Source organism: Dermochelys coriacea, chromosome 13 (genome assembly GCF_009764565.3).
Source record: "Dermochelys coriacea isolate rDerCor1 chromosome 13, rDerCor1.pri.v4, whole genome shotgun sequence".
In the NCBI taxonomy this organism is placed as follows: domain Eukaryota; kingdom Metazoa; phylum Chordata; order Testudines; family Dermochelyidae; genus Dermochelys; species Dermochelys coriacea.
In genome coordinates, this window is record NC_050080.1 from 36563045 (window position 1) to 36581589 (window position 18545).

Genomic DNA, 18545 nt, shown 5'->3' on the forward strand with positions numbered 1-18545 from the left:
CTAGGGGCCAGGTTTTTAAAGGTACATAAGCAACTCATGAGATTTTCAAAAGTATGTAGGTGTCTAAACCTCATTAGTTTCCATGGATGTTAAGTGTTAGATGCTTTGAAAATCCCACTAGGAGACTAAACACCTTTTAAAATCTGGCCCCCAAACTAATTTTTTTCACAGAAACTTTTCATTTTAGACAAAAAGTCCTGGATTTTTGTTGAGAAACCAGAAATCAAAAGTAACGGTGAAAATGGGGTGGAGAGAGAGGAGAGATGGTTAAAATGTTAGGGTGCTGGTCACATTTTTTGGTTCAGTTAACCAGTAAAAATGATCATGTTGGTGACTTATTTGTTGTTTAAAAAAATCAGGTTTTGATCATCAAAAACTTTTTCTTTTTTAACCAAAAGCTGAACATTTATTTTGAAAACTGTATTTCTTTTAGGTTTTCATTTCAGATTTTCCTTGAAGAAAGAAGTACTTTTTTTTTCTGCAGGAAATATAAAATAACAATAATTCTCCCACAATTTCCATTGGAAAAATATGATTGGGATTATTTGAGACTGGGGTGAGAACTGTTCCTTTGTTATTTGCTTATTCAGTGTTTAGCAAAATGAGGCCCAGATCAGTAAGGAGAAAACCTATGGAGCTGTATTCCTGGCTCCTGCTGGGGAGTAGGGTCTAGAAAATTACATCGGTAGGGGACTGGCCAGGGGGTGTTAGGAGTCAGGACTCCTGGTTTCCAATTTTGATTCCAAGACACAATGTGCTCTAATGGCTAAATATTTTTCCCCACTTCTTTTCTCAGAAATTTTGGAAAATGTACAAAAAATGTTTTTAATATTATTTCCAAATTTTGGTAAAAAGCTACTGTTAAAAAAGGTTTTATGAAAAAAAGATTGGCCAGTTCTGTTTAAAAATGTATTTTTTATGTCAGGATTAGTGGAAAAGACAACCAAAGAGGATTTTAGTTTAAAAACTTTATGGACAAAAATAGGACTAGAAATGGGCAGCTCCTGGTCAGCAGTGCAGAACAGGTGCTAAGGCAGGCTTCCTGCCTGTCCTAGCACCACGGACCATGCTGCACCCCAGAAGTGTCCAGCAGCAGGTCCGGCTCCTAGGCAGAGGTACGCAAGTGGCACCGCGCCCCCCCAGCTCCCATTGGCTGGCTCCTGGCCAGTTGGAGTGCGGAGCCAGTACATGGAGCCCCATGGCCCCCCCAGCCTAGGAGCTGGACCTGCTGCTGGCCACTTCCAGGGTGCAGCATGGTGTCAGAACAGGTAGGGACTAGCCTGCCTTAGCTGGGCAACACCACCGACGGGACTTTGAACAGCCTGGTTGGCGATGCTGACCAGAACTGCTACTACCCAGTGCCTGACATTCCGTGAACCAGTACTGGGTCACAACCCACAGTTTTAAAACCACTGCTTTAGTGCTTATCACATTCCCAAGTTGAGTGACGCTGGCTGAGAATTTAAAGAAAACTAAGAGACACAGGTTTTCTCTTCACTACTGGGAGATCGACACTGCTGCAACTGATGCAGTGGATGTTGATTTAGCAGGTCTAGTGAAGACTCCAGTACTCCAGCTCCCTGAGAAAAGTAAGGGAAGTCCAGCTGAGGCCTAACCAGCCTCGAATAGAGTGGTAGTATCACATCCCATGACTTGCATGCTATGCTTCTGTTAATGCAACCTAAAATTACTTTTTTTTTAACAGCATCATATTGCTCACTCATGTTGAGGTTGTGATCCGCTACAGCTCCAAGATCTTTCTCAGCAGTGCTGCTGCCAGGCAAGCTATCCCTCATTCTGTATTTGTGCATTTGATTTTTCTTTCTTTTTTATATAAGATAGTTGTCTGTGTATTTCACACATTCATGTGCATGTGAGTTTTAGTGTGTAATCAGGCCCGCCGACTGTGGGGGCAAAGAGGGCAATTGCCCAGGGGCCAGGTGATTTAAAAGAGCCTAGGGGCCCCAGCTGCTGCCGCTTCCGTGGTAGCAGCGGCCGGGAGCCCCACGCCCTTTTAAATCACCTGGGCAGGCCACAGGGCTCCTAGGCGCATGTGACTGCACTTGCCAATTGCGCTGGCCCACGGGGGCTCCCAAAGCACGGGGCCCGGTACGGTCGCATGTGCCTAGGAGTGACAGGCGGTCCCAGAAGTGACAGATTCGTCACTTCCACCCCGGACCCCGCCCTCCCCCAGGGACGCCCTGGCCCTGACCCTGGGGCCCAGAAATTCTGTCAGCAGACCTGTGTGTAATATAGCTATATGTGTCTTCACACACACACACACACACACACACATGTATCTGTACCTGTTCCTGAGATTTTTCTGTGGTTATTTGGTTATTTCTCTGGCCATCCATCACACACACACACACGCACACACACACTGCTCTTTCCCCCTCTATTGGTACCCATCATCAAAATTACAAGGAGGGAAAATTTAACAAACTAAACTAAAATATCATTTGTGGGATAAAATTATGTGACGTGTGTGAACATATTTGTATGTAGGGCTTAAGAGTGTGGGATAGGTGTTCATTTGTCAGCGAAGGTGTGTGCACAAAGTTTGTTTGGAGGTGTTATAGGGAATGAAATTTGGGGTAGGCAGAATGGATTTCTGTGGAGAAGGTTCAGTGAGTTGAGAGGTGTAAGGTGGAGTATTGCTGAAGGGTGTGTGTGAGTGTGTGTGTGTGTGTGAGAGAGAGAAGTGAGATATATGTGGGGGTGGAGTACGTTGGGAGATGTACTTCTGGGGGGGATTTCAAAGAGAAGTGGAACATCTTTGTGTGTGAGGTTAGGGTCTTTGTTGGGCTGCTGTATAGCACCTGAAGATGTTGGTCTCTTATGTGTGAATGTAGCTGCAAGAGATGGGGTTATATATGGGGCATGGGGTGGTTTTGATACGGGAATGGCATGATTATATATATGAGGTGACTATATGTGTGTGCATATGGGGTACAGGTGTGTGTTGGCTCAAGGTATGTGGGGGTGATGGGGCTGTGAGGGGAGAGTTGGGGTGGGTGGAAGCTTTGCAATGTTAATGTGTGGGAATGTAGCTGTGGGGTATGTGTTTGCTCATATTCAGGTTTGGATGTGAGTAGGGGTGTTGGCTGGAGGTGTGTGTTGGATATGTGTGGAGTGTTAGGGATATTGGGATATCTGATGCAAAGTTGTATAGGTGTTTGGGTATGTGAGATATGTATGTGTGTTTGTTTGTATGCTTGGGTGCAGAGTACAGAGAGGGAATTGGTGTGATCTGCATGGGAGTTAGGAACCTCACCTGCTTAGGTATGTTTGAAAATCCCATTAGGCACCTATCTGCATCTGTAGGCATTTAAATACCTGTGAAAATCTGGCCCTGTTAACCAGATGGCAGGGGCACTCTGTGTCCCCCGTTCCCTTTTCTGGTTTCCCAAAAATCAGTAGAGTTCTGCCCACTGGTGCCTAGAAGAATCCATGAAAATGTGAATTTGGGCATTCAATCATTACCATATTGCAGAGAGACAAACAGAGAAATACCATCTGGTTGAGTTTAGGGCCTCACTTTGCTCAGCCAACAAACCACTTAGTAGATTTATTTTCTACCAAAAAAGTGTGCTTCACAATTGTGAGTAAGGCCTGTTACCTTGCTTCATATCACACAGGGGATGAGGAGCAGAGCAAGTAATAGACTCCACAAATTCTGAATCTGAGCCTCTGCTAATATGACACACCCCACTCCCATAGCTAGGTGTACAGCCCAGGAGTCCTCACTCTCATCCCTCACATGCTTTAACCCACTAGACCACACTTCTCTGAAAGAACCAGAGATAAAAGCCAGAGTCCTGACTCCCTGCCCCCTGTCCTCCAGTCTAACCCATTAAACCCCACAATTCTCCAAGAGCTGAGAATAGAACCCAGAAGTCCTGACCTCCCACCCACACTTATTTCTTTCTCGAACTTCAATGCAGAAATGGGAATAGAACCCTAGCTCCAGTACTGTGAGTATCAATTGATGACCAATAGCTTCCATCATCGTTTAAACAGTTGGCGTTGGTGAATAGGAGAGGCTCACATTGAAGCCATCCAGAATCCTCCTCCTTTTCTCTTAACTATCCCAGTTAATGAGTCCAACCTTCTTCCAATTCAGCCTTCTTCTGCTGCACAGCACCCTCCTCAGCACCTCCTTCACTTCCTTGTTCCTCAGGTTATAGATGACAGGGTTGAGGAGTGGGGTAACTACACAGTAGAAGATGGAGACCATCTTGTCTGCTTGGAAGGTGTAGCGCACTGTGGGTGACATACATGAAGGTGACAGTGCTGTAGAAAATGGTGACCATGATGAGGTGGGAGGTGCGGGTGGAAAAGGCCCATTGTCTGCCAGTGGTGGAGGGCATCCTGCAGATGGTGAAGATGATGTAGCAATAGGACACCATAGTGAGCAGGAAGGAGCAGAGGATGATGACCCAGGCGACGGTGAAGAATATCATCTCGCTGACTGACGTGTCTGTGAATAAGAGGCTCAGCACTGGAGCCAGGTCGCAGAAGAAGCGGTTGATCTTGTGACATTGTGGAAGAGGTTGATCTTGTTGGGGCTGCAGAAGAAGAACTGAATGGTAGAGATGGTGAAGGGCAAATGGCCAATTAAACCACTCATCCAAGAGCCAACAGCCAGCAGGGTGCAGACCTTTTTGTTCATCAGGATGCTGAAGTGCAGCGAGTAGCAGATGGCAATGTAGTGATCATAAGCCATCACACCCAGGAACATGAACTCTGTGGTTCCCAAGCAGAAGAAGATGTAGAATTGGATGATGAAGCCTGACACAGAGATGGTGGTACTCTCCACCATGAAGCTGGACAGCATCTTGGGCACAATGACTGTGGTGTACCAGATCTCCATGAAAAAGAAGTTGCTCAGAAAGAAGTACATGGTTGTGTGAAGGCTGCTGTTCTTCCACACCATGGTGATGATGGTGTCATTGGCTGTTATGGTCAAGGCATAAGCAAAGAGGAAGAAGGTAAAGAAAAGAAAGGCCTGCCATCTTCATAGACTATTGAAACCTAAGAGGATGAATTTGGAAACAGCACTCTGGTTTCTGGCATCCATCTTTCACTGTATTTAGAATTGGAAAAGGAGTAAGAAAAATATGAAATAATAATAATAATAACAATAATAATAATATTAATGGTGATATCTAATGTAAATGTTACTGCTCTGAAAGACTTTAAATGAAGTTACCATTGTGGAAAGTGGACAGACTGAGGATCTCTCAATCACTCTCTCTTTTTATATTATGCTTATCATAGATTCCAAGATTCTAAGACCACAAATAATCATTCTGATATTTTAGTTTGACCTCCTTTATAACATAGGCCAGAGAATTTCCCCTAAATCATTCCTAGAACATATTTTTTGAGAAAAAACATCCAATCTTGATTTTAAAATTGACAGTAGTGGAGAATCCACCACGGCACTTTAGAAAAATGTTCCAATGGTTAATTACTCTCATTGTTAAAAAAATATCCCTTATTTACAGTCTGAATTTGTCTAGCTTCAATTTCTGGCCATTGAATCATGCTATACTTTTCTCTCCTAGATTGGATAGCCTGTTATTAAATATTTTTCCCGTATACATGTTTATAGACTGTATTCAAGTGACCCCTTAACCTAAACAGATTGAGTTCCTTGAGTCTATCACTATAAGGCAAGTTTTCTTACCATTTAATTGTTCTTGTGTCTCTTCTCTGAAACCTCTCCAATTTATCAACATTCTTCTTAAACTGTGAGCACCAGAAATTGACACAGCAGCGGTTGCATCAATCTCAAATACAGAGGTAAAATAGTTTCCCTATTCCTACTCAATATTCCCTAGTTTATGCATCTCAGAATCCCATTAGCTCATGTTCAGAGGATTATCCATGATCCCCAAATCTTTTTCATGGTCACTGCTTCTCAGGATACAGTCTCTCATCTTGTAAGTATGGCTGATATTCTTTGTTCCTAGATGTATATGTTAATATTTAGCCATATTGTTTGCTTGTCCCCAGTTTACCAAGTTATCCAGATGATTCCGTAACAGTGACCTGTCCTCTTCATTATTTACCACTCCTCCAATTTTTGTGTCATCTGCAAACTTAATCAGTGATAATTTTATGTTTTATTCACAAGATTATTGATAAAGATGTTAAAGAGTGTAGGGCCAAGAACTGATCCCTGTGAGACCCCACTAGAAACACTCTCCATCATTGGGGATTGAAGTTCTATACATCTCATTTCAACATGGTCCAACACTGTTTGAGTTTCCCTACATACAGGCACATATAAACAAATAAAGTATGCATCACCCTCTAACGGGTCCTCCCTGCCGCCCCAGGGTGCCACCTGGAACTGGGGTATCACTGAGCCCTCTGACCCACCAGCCTGGGCTCCCTCTCACACTATGCTGCTGTGACAAGCTGCAAAGGTCTCCAAGCTTGTACTTTCACCAGCATTCACACAGGTAGGGACACATCCAGCTGCAGTTACATACAGGCTCTCTAACCACCAAGCTCCCAGCCTAAGACCCCAGAGCAGTACTGTCCTGCCCTGGGCAAAATCTGTCCAGTATATGGTTTTAACACCCGGTCCTCCTCTCCATCAATGAGGACCCTGCACATCTGTGGCAACCAAGCTGAGATTTTTCCTAGACACCTTAGTCAAACGCACCCTGGTTTGCACCTTGTAGAGTCTTCCAGGTGCTATTACCAAGAGCAGAAGCACGTTGGGGTCACCAGTGTTGTCAGATGTTTGGCTGTGTGTGTGTGTTCTTTGGGTGCTGTCCCAGCTCTGTGCAGATAGCTGGCACAGCAGATCTCAGTCGAACTGCCAAATGACCACAAGACTTGGGTTAGTAGCGAAGGCACCTGGCCAGGTTTATTGTTGATGAAGCATGGTAATAGTACCTGGCAGACTCTACAAGGATACTAAGATGTGTCTGCCATGACTATGGACGCAGCTCAGTCAGTGGCAGAATTTTCCACAGTCCCCTAGGCTGGACAAAGGGTTAAGGAGAGGTATTCCAACATCTATAAACTGAGATAAACAATCTAGGATAAACTTACGTATCACCGTACGTGTTTCATGCCATGTTTGTTACCTCCCCTTGTACTTTCCTCCTGATATTTCAGACAAAATATCACTATTCATTACTTTTGTCAAATCATTTTATTATGTGCTACATTGGGGTGTTCTTCTGTTGGCTTGCTGGAATGTGTTTACATATTCAGTGTGTTTTAGCAATGCTAGCAATACTGGTGCCGAGTTCGTGTACTGGACACTGGCTTGCAGGCAAGCATCTGCTTTTAACAGAGCCTTACTGTTGCTCATAGCATAACTTTTTGCTGACTTTGGTTCAAGTCTTATGACTTGGACCAGGCCCATGCTTCAGGCTCTTTCTTTCTACTATACACAGTTCCTGGGGTAATCCTTGTCCTTATGTGCATTTCCTCAATGAGACATTAACATTGTTTGGCCATTTTACTGTTGTACCTGAAAGGCTGCTTGTGGGTGTTTTCAACCTCACATGTTTCAGTAACACATACATAGCCAAACTTCATATCTTCACATATGACAATAGCACATACAATCCAATGAGATATTAATGTCTAGCAGATCAAGACTTTTAGAATGATTCATCACAAGGCATACTTTGTACAAAAAAATCCTATTTATATAACAGTGGCAAATAAGGGGGTACCTGGGTGTCACACACCCCACTTCCTCTGGGACACAGGTTTTATTTAATGAACATTACACAACATAATTTGGGGGAAAAGAAAAGTCATTGTATAGAATTGGAATTCCAACTACAATTTATGTTGTCCCTAATTTCCATTAAGATAGGGGAAGGGAGTTAATATTTTTTACCCTAGTGATAATAATAACAATGCTTCACACTTGCATAGCACATTTCTTCTAAAGATCTCAAAGAACTTCTGATCTGTATAACTGATTCCAGGTCACCTAATTACCCATTCACTGCTCTTCCCATTATTCCACATTGCCTGCAGAAAAATATATCCTTACTACAGTGTGCCATATTCTTAGCCACATATTCTGAAGAAATACCCCCAACTCTGATAAGAATTCCCCTTTTTTGATTACACTCATAATTTTCAGAACATCTCATGCAATTTGATGGCAAAGCCTGTCTCCCTTATTAGGTGTGTTCCAGAGATAAATAAAATATTGAAGATTGCCTACTCTACAGTCAAGAATTATCAATGGGTCAGTTGCAGCTACATTTAGAGACTGCATGCCAGTCTATGAACAAAGAAGGCATTTGTGATCCTCTGAGCCAAGGCAGGTCAGATATCCCAGAGTGAAACTCATGAAGATTATGTTTCATCTCTTCAGCTGACTGAGGTATTCAGAGCTACACTAGCCAAAGATCTGGGTCAAGCTTCCTCAGTTCAGTGTATCTGATTGTAGAATCAATTTCCAAAGGAGATTAGGCTAATCAGGTAACACTATAAGGTACTTCTTTAGAAAGGCTTCTCACCATAACCAGAATGTCGTTCACCACCTTTACCCTAAAAAGAGAAATTTTCCTAAAGAGACCTTTAACTGAAGAAGGGACAAAAGCCCAGGATAATAGAAGAGCTACTAGTGTCTTGGTATCTGAATCTGTTTAGCCAGGGAGGTGGTCTGATACAATATTAATGAAAGAGTTCCACAGGTTGACTGTGCATTGCATGAAGAAATACCTCCTTTTGTTTGTTTTAAACCTGTTACTTATTAATTTTATTTAGTGATCCCTAGTTCTTGTGTTATGAGAAGGAGTAAATAACATTTCCTTATTTAATTTCTCCACACCAGTCATGATTTTATAGACTTCTATCATATCCCCCCTTACTTGTCTCTTTTCCAAGCTGACAAGAACCACTCTTATTAATCTCTCCTCATACAGAACTGTTCCATACTCCCTAATAATTTTTGTTTCTCTTTTCTGAACCTTTTCCAATTCCAATATGTCTTTTTTGAGATGGGGCAACCAGATCTGCACACAGTATTCAAGATATGGGCGTACCATGGATTCATATAGAGGCAATATGATATTTTTTGCCTTATTACCTTTCATTTCCTAATGATTCCCAGCATTTGGTTAGCTTTTTTGATTGCCTCTGCACATTGAGTGGATGTTTTCAGAGAACTTGTCCTCAATGACTCCAATATCTCTTTCTTGAGTGGTAACAGCTAATTTAAATCTAATAAATTTGTATGTATAGTTGGGATTATTTTTTCCAATGTACATTGGAATGTACAATGTACTTTGCATTTATCAATATCAAATTTCATCTGTCATTTTGTTGCCCAGTTACTCAGTTTTGTGAGGTCCCTTTGTAACTCTTCTCAGTCTGCTTTGGACTTAACTATCTTGAGTAGTTTTGTATCATCTGCAAATTTTGCCACCTCATTGTTTACCCCTTTTTCCAGATCTTTTATGAATATGTTGAATATTACTGGTCCCAGTACAGACTCCTGGGGGACATCATTATTTACCTTTCTCCATTCTCAAAACTGATGATTTGTTTCCTCTCTTTTAACCAGTTACTGATCCATGAGAGGACCTTGACAGCAGCATTCTTTGTTTATGAGCTATTGGTGAAGGACCTTGTCAAAGGCTTTCTGAAAATCTAAGTACACTATATCCACTGGATCACCCTTGTCCACGTGCTTGTTGACCCCCTCAAAGCAGGGCCAGCCTTTGGGGTGGTCTGTACAGGCCCCCACCCAGGGAAGCCTGCCCAAGGGGGCGCTGTGTGCAGGGTTTGGATCCCCACCTGACCTGATGCTGAGAGCCAGCTGGGCTGGTGGAGGGAGCAGAGCATGCAGGCAGGGGAGAAACAGCATAGGGGAGGGAGAGAGACCAGAGCTTCAAGAAGCAGTTGGACAACCAGCCCTAAGAGCCAGATGACTCCTCCAGAGTAGGGGTGCCACTCCTCCTCCCTGATCCAGGTGTACAGCCACTGCTGTTCCTGTCCCCCAACCCCCTCCCCCATGTAGGTTCGTCCCTGGAGTTGCCCCTGGCCAACTTCCTCCTGTCTGCTCTTCAGGAGGGTGAGAGTAGGGGCTGATGTTGGAGCTCTGGACATACTCAACAAGATGCCTACTGAGGATGCTTATAACTATGGATATTCTGGGTCCTTTCCCAAAAAAGACACCCAGAGGAAAGCAGTACATACTAACTTTCATGGATTTTGCCACCCGATGGCCGGAAGCAGTAGCTCTAAGCAACACCAGGGCTAAAAGTGTGTGCCAGGCATTAACAGACATTTTTGTCAGGGTAGGTTGGCCCGCTGACATCCTTACAGATGCAGGAACTAATTTCCTGGCAGGAACCATGGAGGGTTGAAGGGATAGCTCAGTGGTTGGAGCATTGGCCTGCTAAACCCAGGGTTGTGAGTTCAATCCTTGAGGGGGCCATTTAGGGATTTGCGGCAAAAATTGGGGATTGATCCTGCTTTGATCAATCAAAGGTGAGGTCCCTCCCTCCTGAGGTCCCTTCCAACCTTGATATTGTATGATTCTATGAGAAGCTCATGGGGTGAATCATTTGGTTGCCACCCCTTAACATCATCAAACAAATGGCCTGGTGGAGAAGTTTAATGGAACTTTGGGGGCATGATATGTAAATTCGTGAATGAACTCTCCAGTGATTGGGACCTAGTGTTGCAGCAGTTGCTCTTTGCCTACAGAGCTGTACCACATCCCAGTTTAGGGTTTTCACCATTTGAACTTCTTTATGGCCGTGAGGTTAAGGGGCCATTACAGTTGGTGAAGCAACAATGGGCTTACACCTTCTCCAGGAACTAACATTCTGGACTTTGTAGCCAACCTACAAAACACCTTCTGAACCTCTTTAGCCCTTGCTAAAGAAAACCTAATGGATGCTCAGGAAGAGCAAAAAACCTGGTATGATAAACATGCCAGAGAGCGTTCTTCCAAGTAGGAAACCAGGTCATGGTCTTCAAGGCACTCCAGGCCCATAAAATGGAAACATCATGGGAAGGGCATTCACGGTCCAAGAGCGCCTGGAAGCTGTTAATTATCTCATAGCATTCCCCACCTCAAACAAGAAAACCTAAAGTGTACCATATTAATTCTCTAAAGCCCTTTTATTCCAGAGAATTAAAGGTTTGTTAGTTACAGCCCAGGGAGGAGAGGACACTTAGTGGCCTGAAGGTGTCTTCTACAAAGGGAGAAGTGATAGTGGCGCAGAAGAGATGAATCTCTCCATGACTGTTGGGCATATGCAGTGACAGCAGATCAAAGAGCTGTGCACTAGCTACGCGCCAATGTTCTCAGCCACCCCAGGACTGACTGAACGGGCATACCAATTCATTGACACAGGTAATGCTCACCCAATTAGAGCCAAACCTTACCGGGTGTCTCCTCAAGCTAAAACTGCTATAGAATGGAGATCCAGGACATGCTACAGATGTGTGTAATCCCCCCCTGTGGCAATGCCTGGGCATCTCCAGTAGTTCTAGTTCTACCCCAATCCCAACAAAGTACAGCCCTCCAGCCAATCCATGAAATTCCTTGGGACTGTGTGGAAAGGGACACAGTGCCACATTCCTCCTTCTGTTGTAGACCAAATTGCACAGTTTGCAGCCCGACCACCAAGGTCAAGGCATAGCGAGTGATTGGGTTATTTGGTTCTGGTGTAACCACATCCCACACCTTGTTTTGCTTTTAAAAAGACGGTATTCAGTTGAGGAGAAGCCCAGCAGCAGGTATTTGAAGAGGCTAAAGCTGTCATTTAGACCGCAATGTCCTTGGGCCCCTACAATTCTAGAACCATAGATTCACAGAATATCAGGGTTGGAAGGAACCTCCCCCGATCGCCATGAGTTTTCAAAGATAATGGCTAATGGCTCTGCAATCACATCTGCCAACTCCTGTAGCACCCTCAGATTGGCTGGTGGGCTGTATTTCGTTGGAATTAACAGCTCACCCCCTGGCCTGCATGTGAGTGGTGAGCGCCTGCAAGGTTCACTCCACTACATCATGATCCACCCCCTGAATCATCAGATCATCAATATAGTGGTGAATAGTCAGTGATTCTTCGGGGGTGAACATCTGGAGGTTGCGTGCTACCAACTCATGGCACAACACAGAACTGTGGACATAGCCCTGTGGCAATCACGTGAAAGTATACTGGCGCCCGCCCCAGATGAAGGCAAATTGGGCTTGTGCCTCTTCAGCAATGGGAATTGAGAAAAAGGCGTTATCCAGGTCAATAACGGCATACCATTCCCCCTCAGTCCACACAATGGCCTCAATTAAAATCACAACATTGGGAACGGCGGCTGTGAGGTGAGGCACCTCTCTGTTCAGGGCCCCGTAGTCTACCATCATCCATCATGGATAAGAATAACATGCTAACTGAGGCTTTGGAAGCGGCTCAGCAGAAGGCCCACAAGGAGGGGACCTCCGGAGGTCATCTAGTCCAACCCTCTGCTCAAAGCTGATCAATTATTGGTGTGCATTTTGAACCAGAGGAAACTGTACCTTGGCTGCAAACTCTTCAAAATGTGATTACAGTCAATATAAGTAAGGTGCCTAACAACCTTATTCCCCTTTGAAAATCCCACAATAGATTATCAAAATAGCTCATTCTGGCCTTAAAATCTATGCAGAAACCTGGTTGGATTTCCATCACCATGGTGGAAAATTTTAACTTTTTACTGAAAAAAAGTGGTTATCGGAACAAACCATCCAGATGTGTAGAAAGAATAGTAAATATGGCATGCAACGAGCTTGGCTTAATGGTGAAATCCTTGTTGATCTTAAACACAAAAAACAAGTTTACATAAAGTGGAAGATTGGACAAATGACCAGGGAGGAGTATAAAAATATTGCTCAGGCATGCAGGAGTGAAATCAGAAAGGCCAAATCACACTTGGAGTTGCAGCTAGCAAGAGATGTTAAAAGTAACAAGAAGGGTTTCTTCAGTATGTTAACAACAAGAAGAAAGTCAAAGAAAGTGTGGGCCCCTTACTGAATGAGGGAGGCAACAGTGACAGAGGATGTGGAAAAAGCTAATGTATTCAATGCTTTTTTTGCCTCTTTCTTCACGAACAAGATCAGCTCCCAGACTACTGCATTGGGCAGCACAGCATGGGGAGGAGGTGATCAGCCCTCTGTGGAGAAAGAAGTGGTTCAGGACTATTTAGAAAAACTGGATGAGCAAGACTCAAAGATGGCAATGGCTTATTGTGTTTGCTGCAGAAAAAGTGCATTATTGAGGCTGTGTTTTAACCATTTCTGCTACAGACAAGTCAAATTCAGAAAGCAATGCTGTTGTGTTAATGTTCAGACCTGGCACTCAGTGGATAATGTCCACTGGAAACTACTCTGATGCATAACAGAGGAAGCAACGTCTAATGCATCAGGGCATCTGGATTCTACTTACATTTCCACAAGGAACTATAGTTTAGAAGTTAGAGCTGGGGCTCGAGAGTGGAAATACTTGGGTTCCATTCGCAGATCAGGGAGGCAGTAAGGTCTAGCAGTTAGAGCAGGAAGGAATGAGAGTCAGGACTCCTGGCTTCTATTCCCACCTCTGGTAGGAGAGAGGGATCCAGAGTGCTAGAACAGGGGGGATGCTGGGAGTTCTATTCCTGTCTCTTAATGGGGAATGAGGTCAAGTGGTTAGCGCACAGGAAAAGCTGGACTTCAAGGTTCAATTCCCTGCTCTGGGAAAGAAGTGGCATCTAGTGATTAGAACAGACTGGGGGCCCGGGTCTCAGAGATGACTTGGAAGGTGGTGTATAAAATTCTGAAGACAGCTTTCAGGATCAGGCAGGTGTAATGAATAGCATCACTACAGAGTAATCAGATGGTTATTTGCCTGGGCGTAGATGACCTCTTGATGTTCCTTCCACCTGTGCATTTCTATTATTCTTTTCTTTGAGTCTATGGAGAGCAACATGATCAGATATCTTAAATCCTGGTCCTTAACCCTCACATCCCATGGAAGTCACAGAAGAATGCTCTTAGTCCATTATTACGTATGGGATTTTAAAAAGCAACCAAGCAATTTGTTCAGCCAAACTGCCATGAAAATGAATGAGATTTGACAACCAAATCCCTGAGGAGGTCTTGAAGATCTCAGCCTACGCAGCATAGTGCTGCATTACTTATGTTAGGCAACATTGGGTAGACATATTGGTATTATGACAGCCTGAAAGAGAATCTATGCCTACCTACTATGTATTGGATTGCCAAAAAGATGGATTACACACTAGATGGTGAAGGAGATTTGGAACCTTTCACCACTAGGGGCATCAGTTCCAATCCAACCCCAAATAAGGGGAAATGGTTGGCTCAAGGGGATCAGTGAATGGGATTCAGGGACTTTTTCCCTATAAGACACCAGTTTCAGTCCAGTCACAGTTCAGGTGGACTGGATGCAACAGCTACTGGGCTCCAAGGTTCCCCATCTGCTAGGTCTACCTCCTCTCCAGCCAGCTGGCCCCCTGGGCTCCCAAACTCTTTGGGCTGCCTGGTGTCACTCTACAGTATGTAATTTGGCAATCCTGAAAGTGCATGTTGTATCACCTTAATCAAAATGGGGTGTCTTGTTTCCAGAGCAATTTCCTTACCTGTAACAGAAAAGAGACTCGATACACAGAATTCAGAGTAGCAGCCGTGTTAGTCTGTATTCTCAAAAAGAAAAGGAGTACTTGTGGCACCTTAGAGACTAACAAATTTATTAGAGCATAAGCTTTCGTGAGCTACAGCTCACTTCATCGGATGCATTTGGTGGAAAAAACAGAGTAGAGATTTATATACACACACACAGAGAACATGAAACAATGGGTTTATCATACACACTGTAAGGAGAGTGATCACTTAAGATAAGCCATCACCAACAGCAGGGGGGGGAAGGAGGAAAACCTTTCATGGTGACAAGCAGGTAGGCTAATTCCAGCAGTTAACAAGAATATCAGAGGAACAGTGGGGGGTGGGGTGGGAGGGAGAAATACCATGGGGAAATAGTTTTACTTTGTGTAATGACTCATCCATTCCCAGTCTCTATTCAAGCCTAAGTTAATTGTATCCAGTTTGCAAATTAATTCCAATTCAGCAGTCTCTCGTTGGAGTCTGTTTTTGAAGCTTTTTTGTTGAAGTATAGCCACTCTTAGGTCTGTGATCGAGTGACCAGAGAGATTGAAGTGTTCTCCAACTGGTTTTTGAATGTTATAATTCTTGACGTCTGATTTGTGTCCATTCATTCTTTTACGTAGAGACTGTCCAGTTTGGCCAATGTACATGGCAGAGGGGCATTGCTGGCACATGATGGCATATATCACATTGGTAGATGCGCAGGTGAAGGAGCCTCTGATAGTGTGGCTGATGTGATTAGGCCCTATGATATCCCCTGAATAGATATGTGGACAGAGTTGGCAACGGGCTTTGTTGCAAGGATAGGTTCCTGGGTTAGTGGTTCTGTTGTGTGGTGTGTGGTTGCTGGTGAGTATTTGCTTCAGATTGGGGGGCTGTCTGTAAGCAAGGACTGGTCTGTCTCCCAAGATCTGAGAGAGCGATGGCTCGTCCTTCAGGATAGGTTGTAGATCCTTGATGATGCGTTGGAGGGGTTTTAGTTGGGGGCTGAAGGTGATGGCTAGTGGCGTTCTGTTGTTTTCTTTGTTGGGCCTGTCCTGTAGTAGGTGACTTCTGGGTACTCTTCTGGCTCTGTCAATCTGTTTCTTCACTTCAGCAGGTGGGTACTGTAGTTGTAGGAATGCATGATAGAGATCTTGTAGGTGTTTGTCTCTGTCTGAGGGGTTGGAGCAAATGCGGTTATATCGTAGCGCTTGGCTGTAGACAATGGATCGAGTGGTATGATCTGGATGAAAGCTAGAGGCATGTAGGTAGGAATAGCGGTCAGTAGGTTTCCGATATAGGGTGGTGTTTATGTGACCATCACTTATTAGCACCGTAGTGTCCAGGAAGTGGATCTCTTGTGTGGACTGGTCCAGGCTGAGGTTGATGGTGGGATGGAAATTGTTGAAATCATGGTGGAATTCCTCAAGAGCTTCTTTTCCATGGGTCCAGATGATGAAGATGTCATCAATGTAGCGCAAGTAGAGTAGGGGCATTAGGGAACGAGAGCTGAGGAAGCGTTGTTCTAAGTCAGCCATAAAAATGTTGGCATACTGTGGGGCCATGCGGGTACCCATCGAAGAAACTACAGCATTTGCTCAAGAAACTCCCTGAAAAAGCACAAGAACAAATCCGCACAGACACACCCCTGGAGCCAGGACCTGGGGTATTCTATCTGCTACCCAAGATCCATAAACCTGGAAATCCTGGACGCCCCATCATCTCAGGCATTGGCACCCTGACAGCAGGATTGTCTGGCTATGTAGACTCCCTCCTCAGGCCCTTCGTTACCAGCACTCCCAGCTATCTTCGAGACACCACCGATTTCCTGAGGAAACTACAGTCCATTGGTGATCTTCCTAAAAACACCATCCTAGCCACTATGGATGTAGAAGCCTCTACACCAACATTCCACACAAAGATGGACTACAAGCCGTCAGGAACAGTATCCCCGATACTGTCACGGCTAACCTGGTGGCAGAACTTTGTGACTTTGTCCTGACCCATAACTATTTCACATTTGGTGACAATGTATACCTTCAAATCAGCGGCACTGCGATGGGTACCCGCATGGCCCCACAGTATGCCAACATTTTTATGGCTGACTTAGAACAACGCTTCCTCAGCTCTCGTTCCCTAATGCCCCTACTCTACTTGCGCTACATTGATGACATCTTCATCATCTGGACCCATGGAAAAGAAGCTCTTGAGGAATTCCACCATGATTTCAACAATTTCCATCCCACCATCAACCTCAGCCTGGACCAGTCCACACAAGAGATCCACTTCCTGGACACTACGGTGCTAATAAGCGATGGTCACATAAACACCACCCTATTTCGGAAACCTACTGACCGCTATTCCTACCTACATGCCTCTAGCTTTCATCCAGATCATACCACTCGATCCATTGTCTACAGCCAAGCGCTACGATATAACCGCATTTGCTCCAACCCCTCAGACAGAGACAAACACCTACAAGATCTCTATCATGCATTCCTACAACTACAGTACCCACCTGCTGAAGTGAAGAAACAGATTGACAGAGCCAGAAGAGTACCCAGAAGTCACCTACTACAGGACAGGCCCAACAAAGAAAACAACAGAACGCCACTAGCCATCACCTTCAGCCCCCAACTAAAACCCCTCCAACGCATCATCAAGGATCTACAACCTATCCTGAAGGACGAGCCATCGCTCTCTCAGATCTTGGGAGACAGACCAGTCCTTGCTTACAGACAGCCCCCCAATCTGAAGCAAATACTCACCAGCAACCACACACCACACAACAGAACCACTAACCCAGGAACCTATCCTTGCAACAAAGCCCGTTGCCAACTCTGTCCACATATCTATTCAGGGGATACCATCATAGGGCCTAATCACATCAGCCACACTATCAGAGGCTCCTTCACCTGCGCATCTACCAATGTGATATATGCCATCATGTGCCAGCAATGCCCCTCTGCCATGTACATTGGCCAAACTGGACAGTCTCTACGTAAAAGAATGAATGGACACAAATCAGACGTCAAGAATTATAACATTCAAAAACCAGTTGGAGAACACTTCAATCTCTCTGGTCACTCGATCACAGACCTAAGAGTGGCTATACTTCAACAAAAAAGCTTCAAAAACAGACTCCAACGAGAGACTGCTGAATTGGAATTAATTTGCAAACTGGATACAATTAACTTAGGCTTGAATAGAGACTGGGAATGGATGAGTCATTACACAAAGTAAAACTATTTCCCCATGGTATTTCTCCCTCCCACCCCACCCCCCACTGTTCCTCTGATATTCTTGTTAACTGCTGGAATTAGCCTACCTGCTTGTCACCATGAAAGGTTTTCCTCCTTCCCCCCCCTGCTGTTGGTGATGGCTTATCTTAAGTGATCACTCTCCTTACAGTGTGTATGATAAACCCATTGTTTCATGTTCTCTGTGTGTGTGTATATAAATCTCTACTCTGTTTTTTCCACCAAATGCATCCGATGAAGTGAGCTGTAGCTCACGAAAGCTTATGCTCTAATAAATTTGTTAGTCTCTAAGGTGCCACAAGTACTCCTTTTCTTTTTGAGGATACACAGAATGTTCCTTTCTGTGTTCCCTTGTGTTTCCCTGTGTAAACAGGTATTTGCATTAGCATTTTTCTGATGTCCTATAATAAACATAATGTTGGTGGGAAGCTAAAATTGAAGACCAACTCTACCACCTCTGAACTCTTGACACTGTCCCACGCTGGGGGCTTGCTGCATTCTGGCTGGAGTAACGGGACTGGGGGCTTGCTGCGCTCCAGCCGGGGGAGCAGGATGATGGCTTGCCGCATTCGGGCTGGGGTAGCGGGACTGGGGGCTTGCTGCACTCTGGCCAGGGGAGCGGGATGGGGGCTTGCCGCTCTTCCCCCAGTGCT

At 44.5% G+C, this 18545-nt stretch overlaps 1 protein-coding gene and 1 pseudogene across 1 annotated transcript; one reads left to right on the forward strand and one right to left on the reverse strand.

The window, feature by feature from the left end:
• The window catches only part of LOC119841836, a 362869-nt pseudogene that overhangs the window by 275206 nt on the left and 69118 nt on the right, over window positions 1-18545 (forward strand).
• LOC119841826 (olfactory receptor 6F1-like) lies at window positions 4085-12376 on the reverse strand. Its single transcript, XM_043495616.1, is given in 4 exon segments — window positions 4085-4274; window positions 4276-4538; window positions 4541-5018; window positions 12168-12376. Coding segments are annotated over 4 exon segments (1140 nt in total).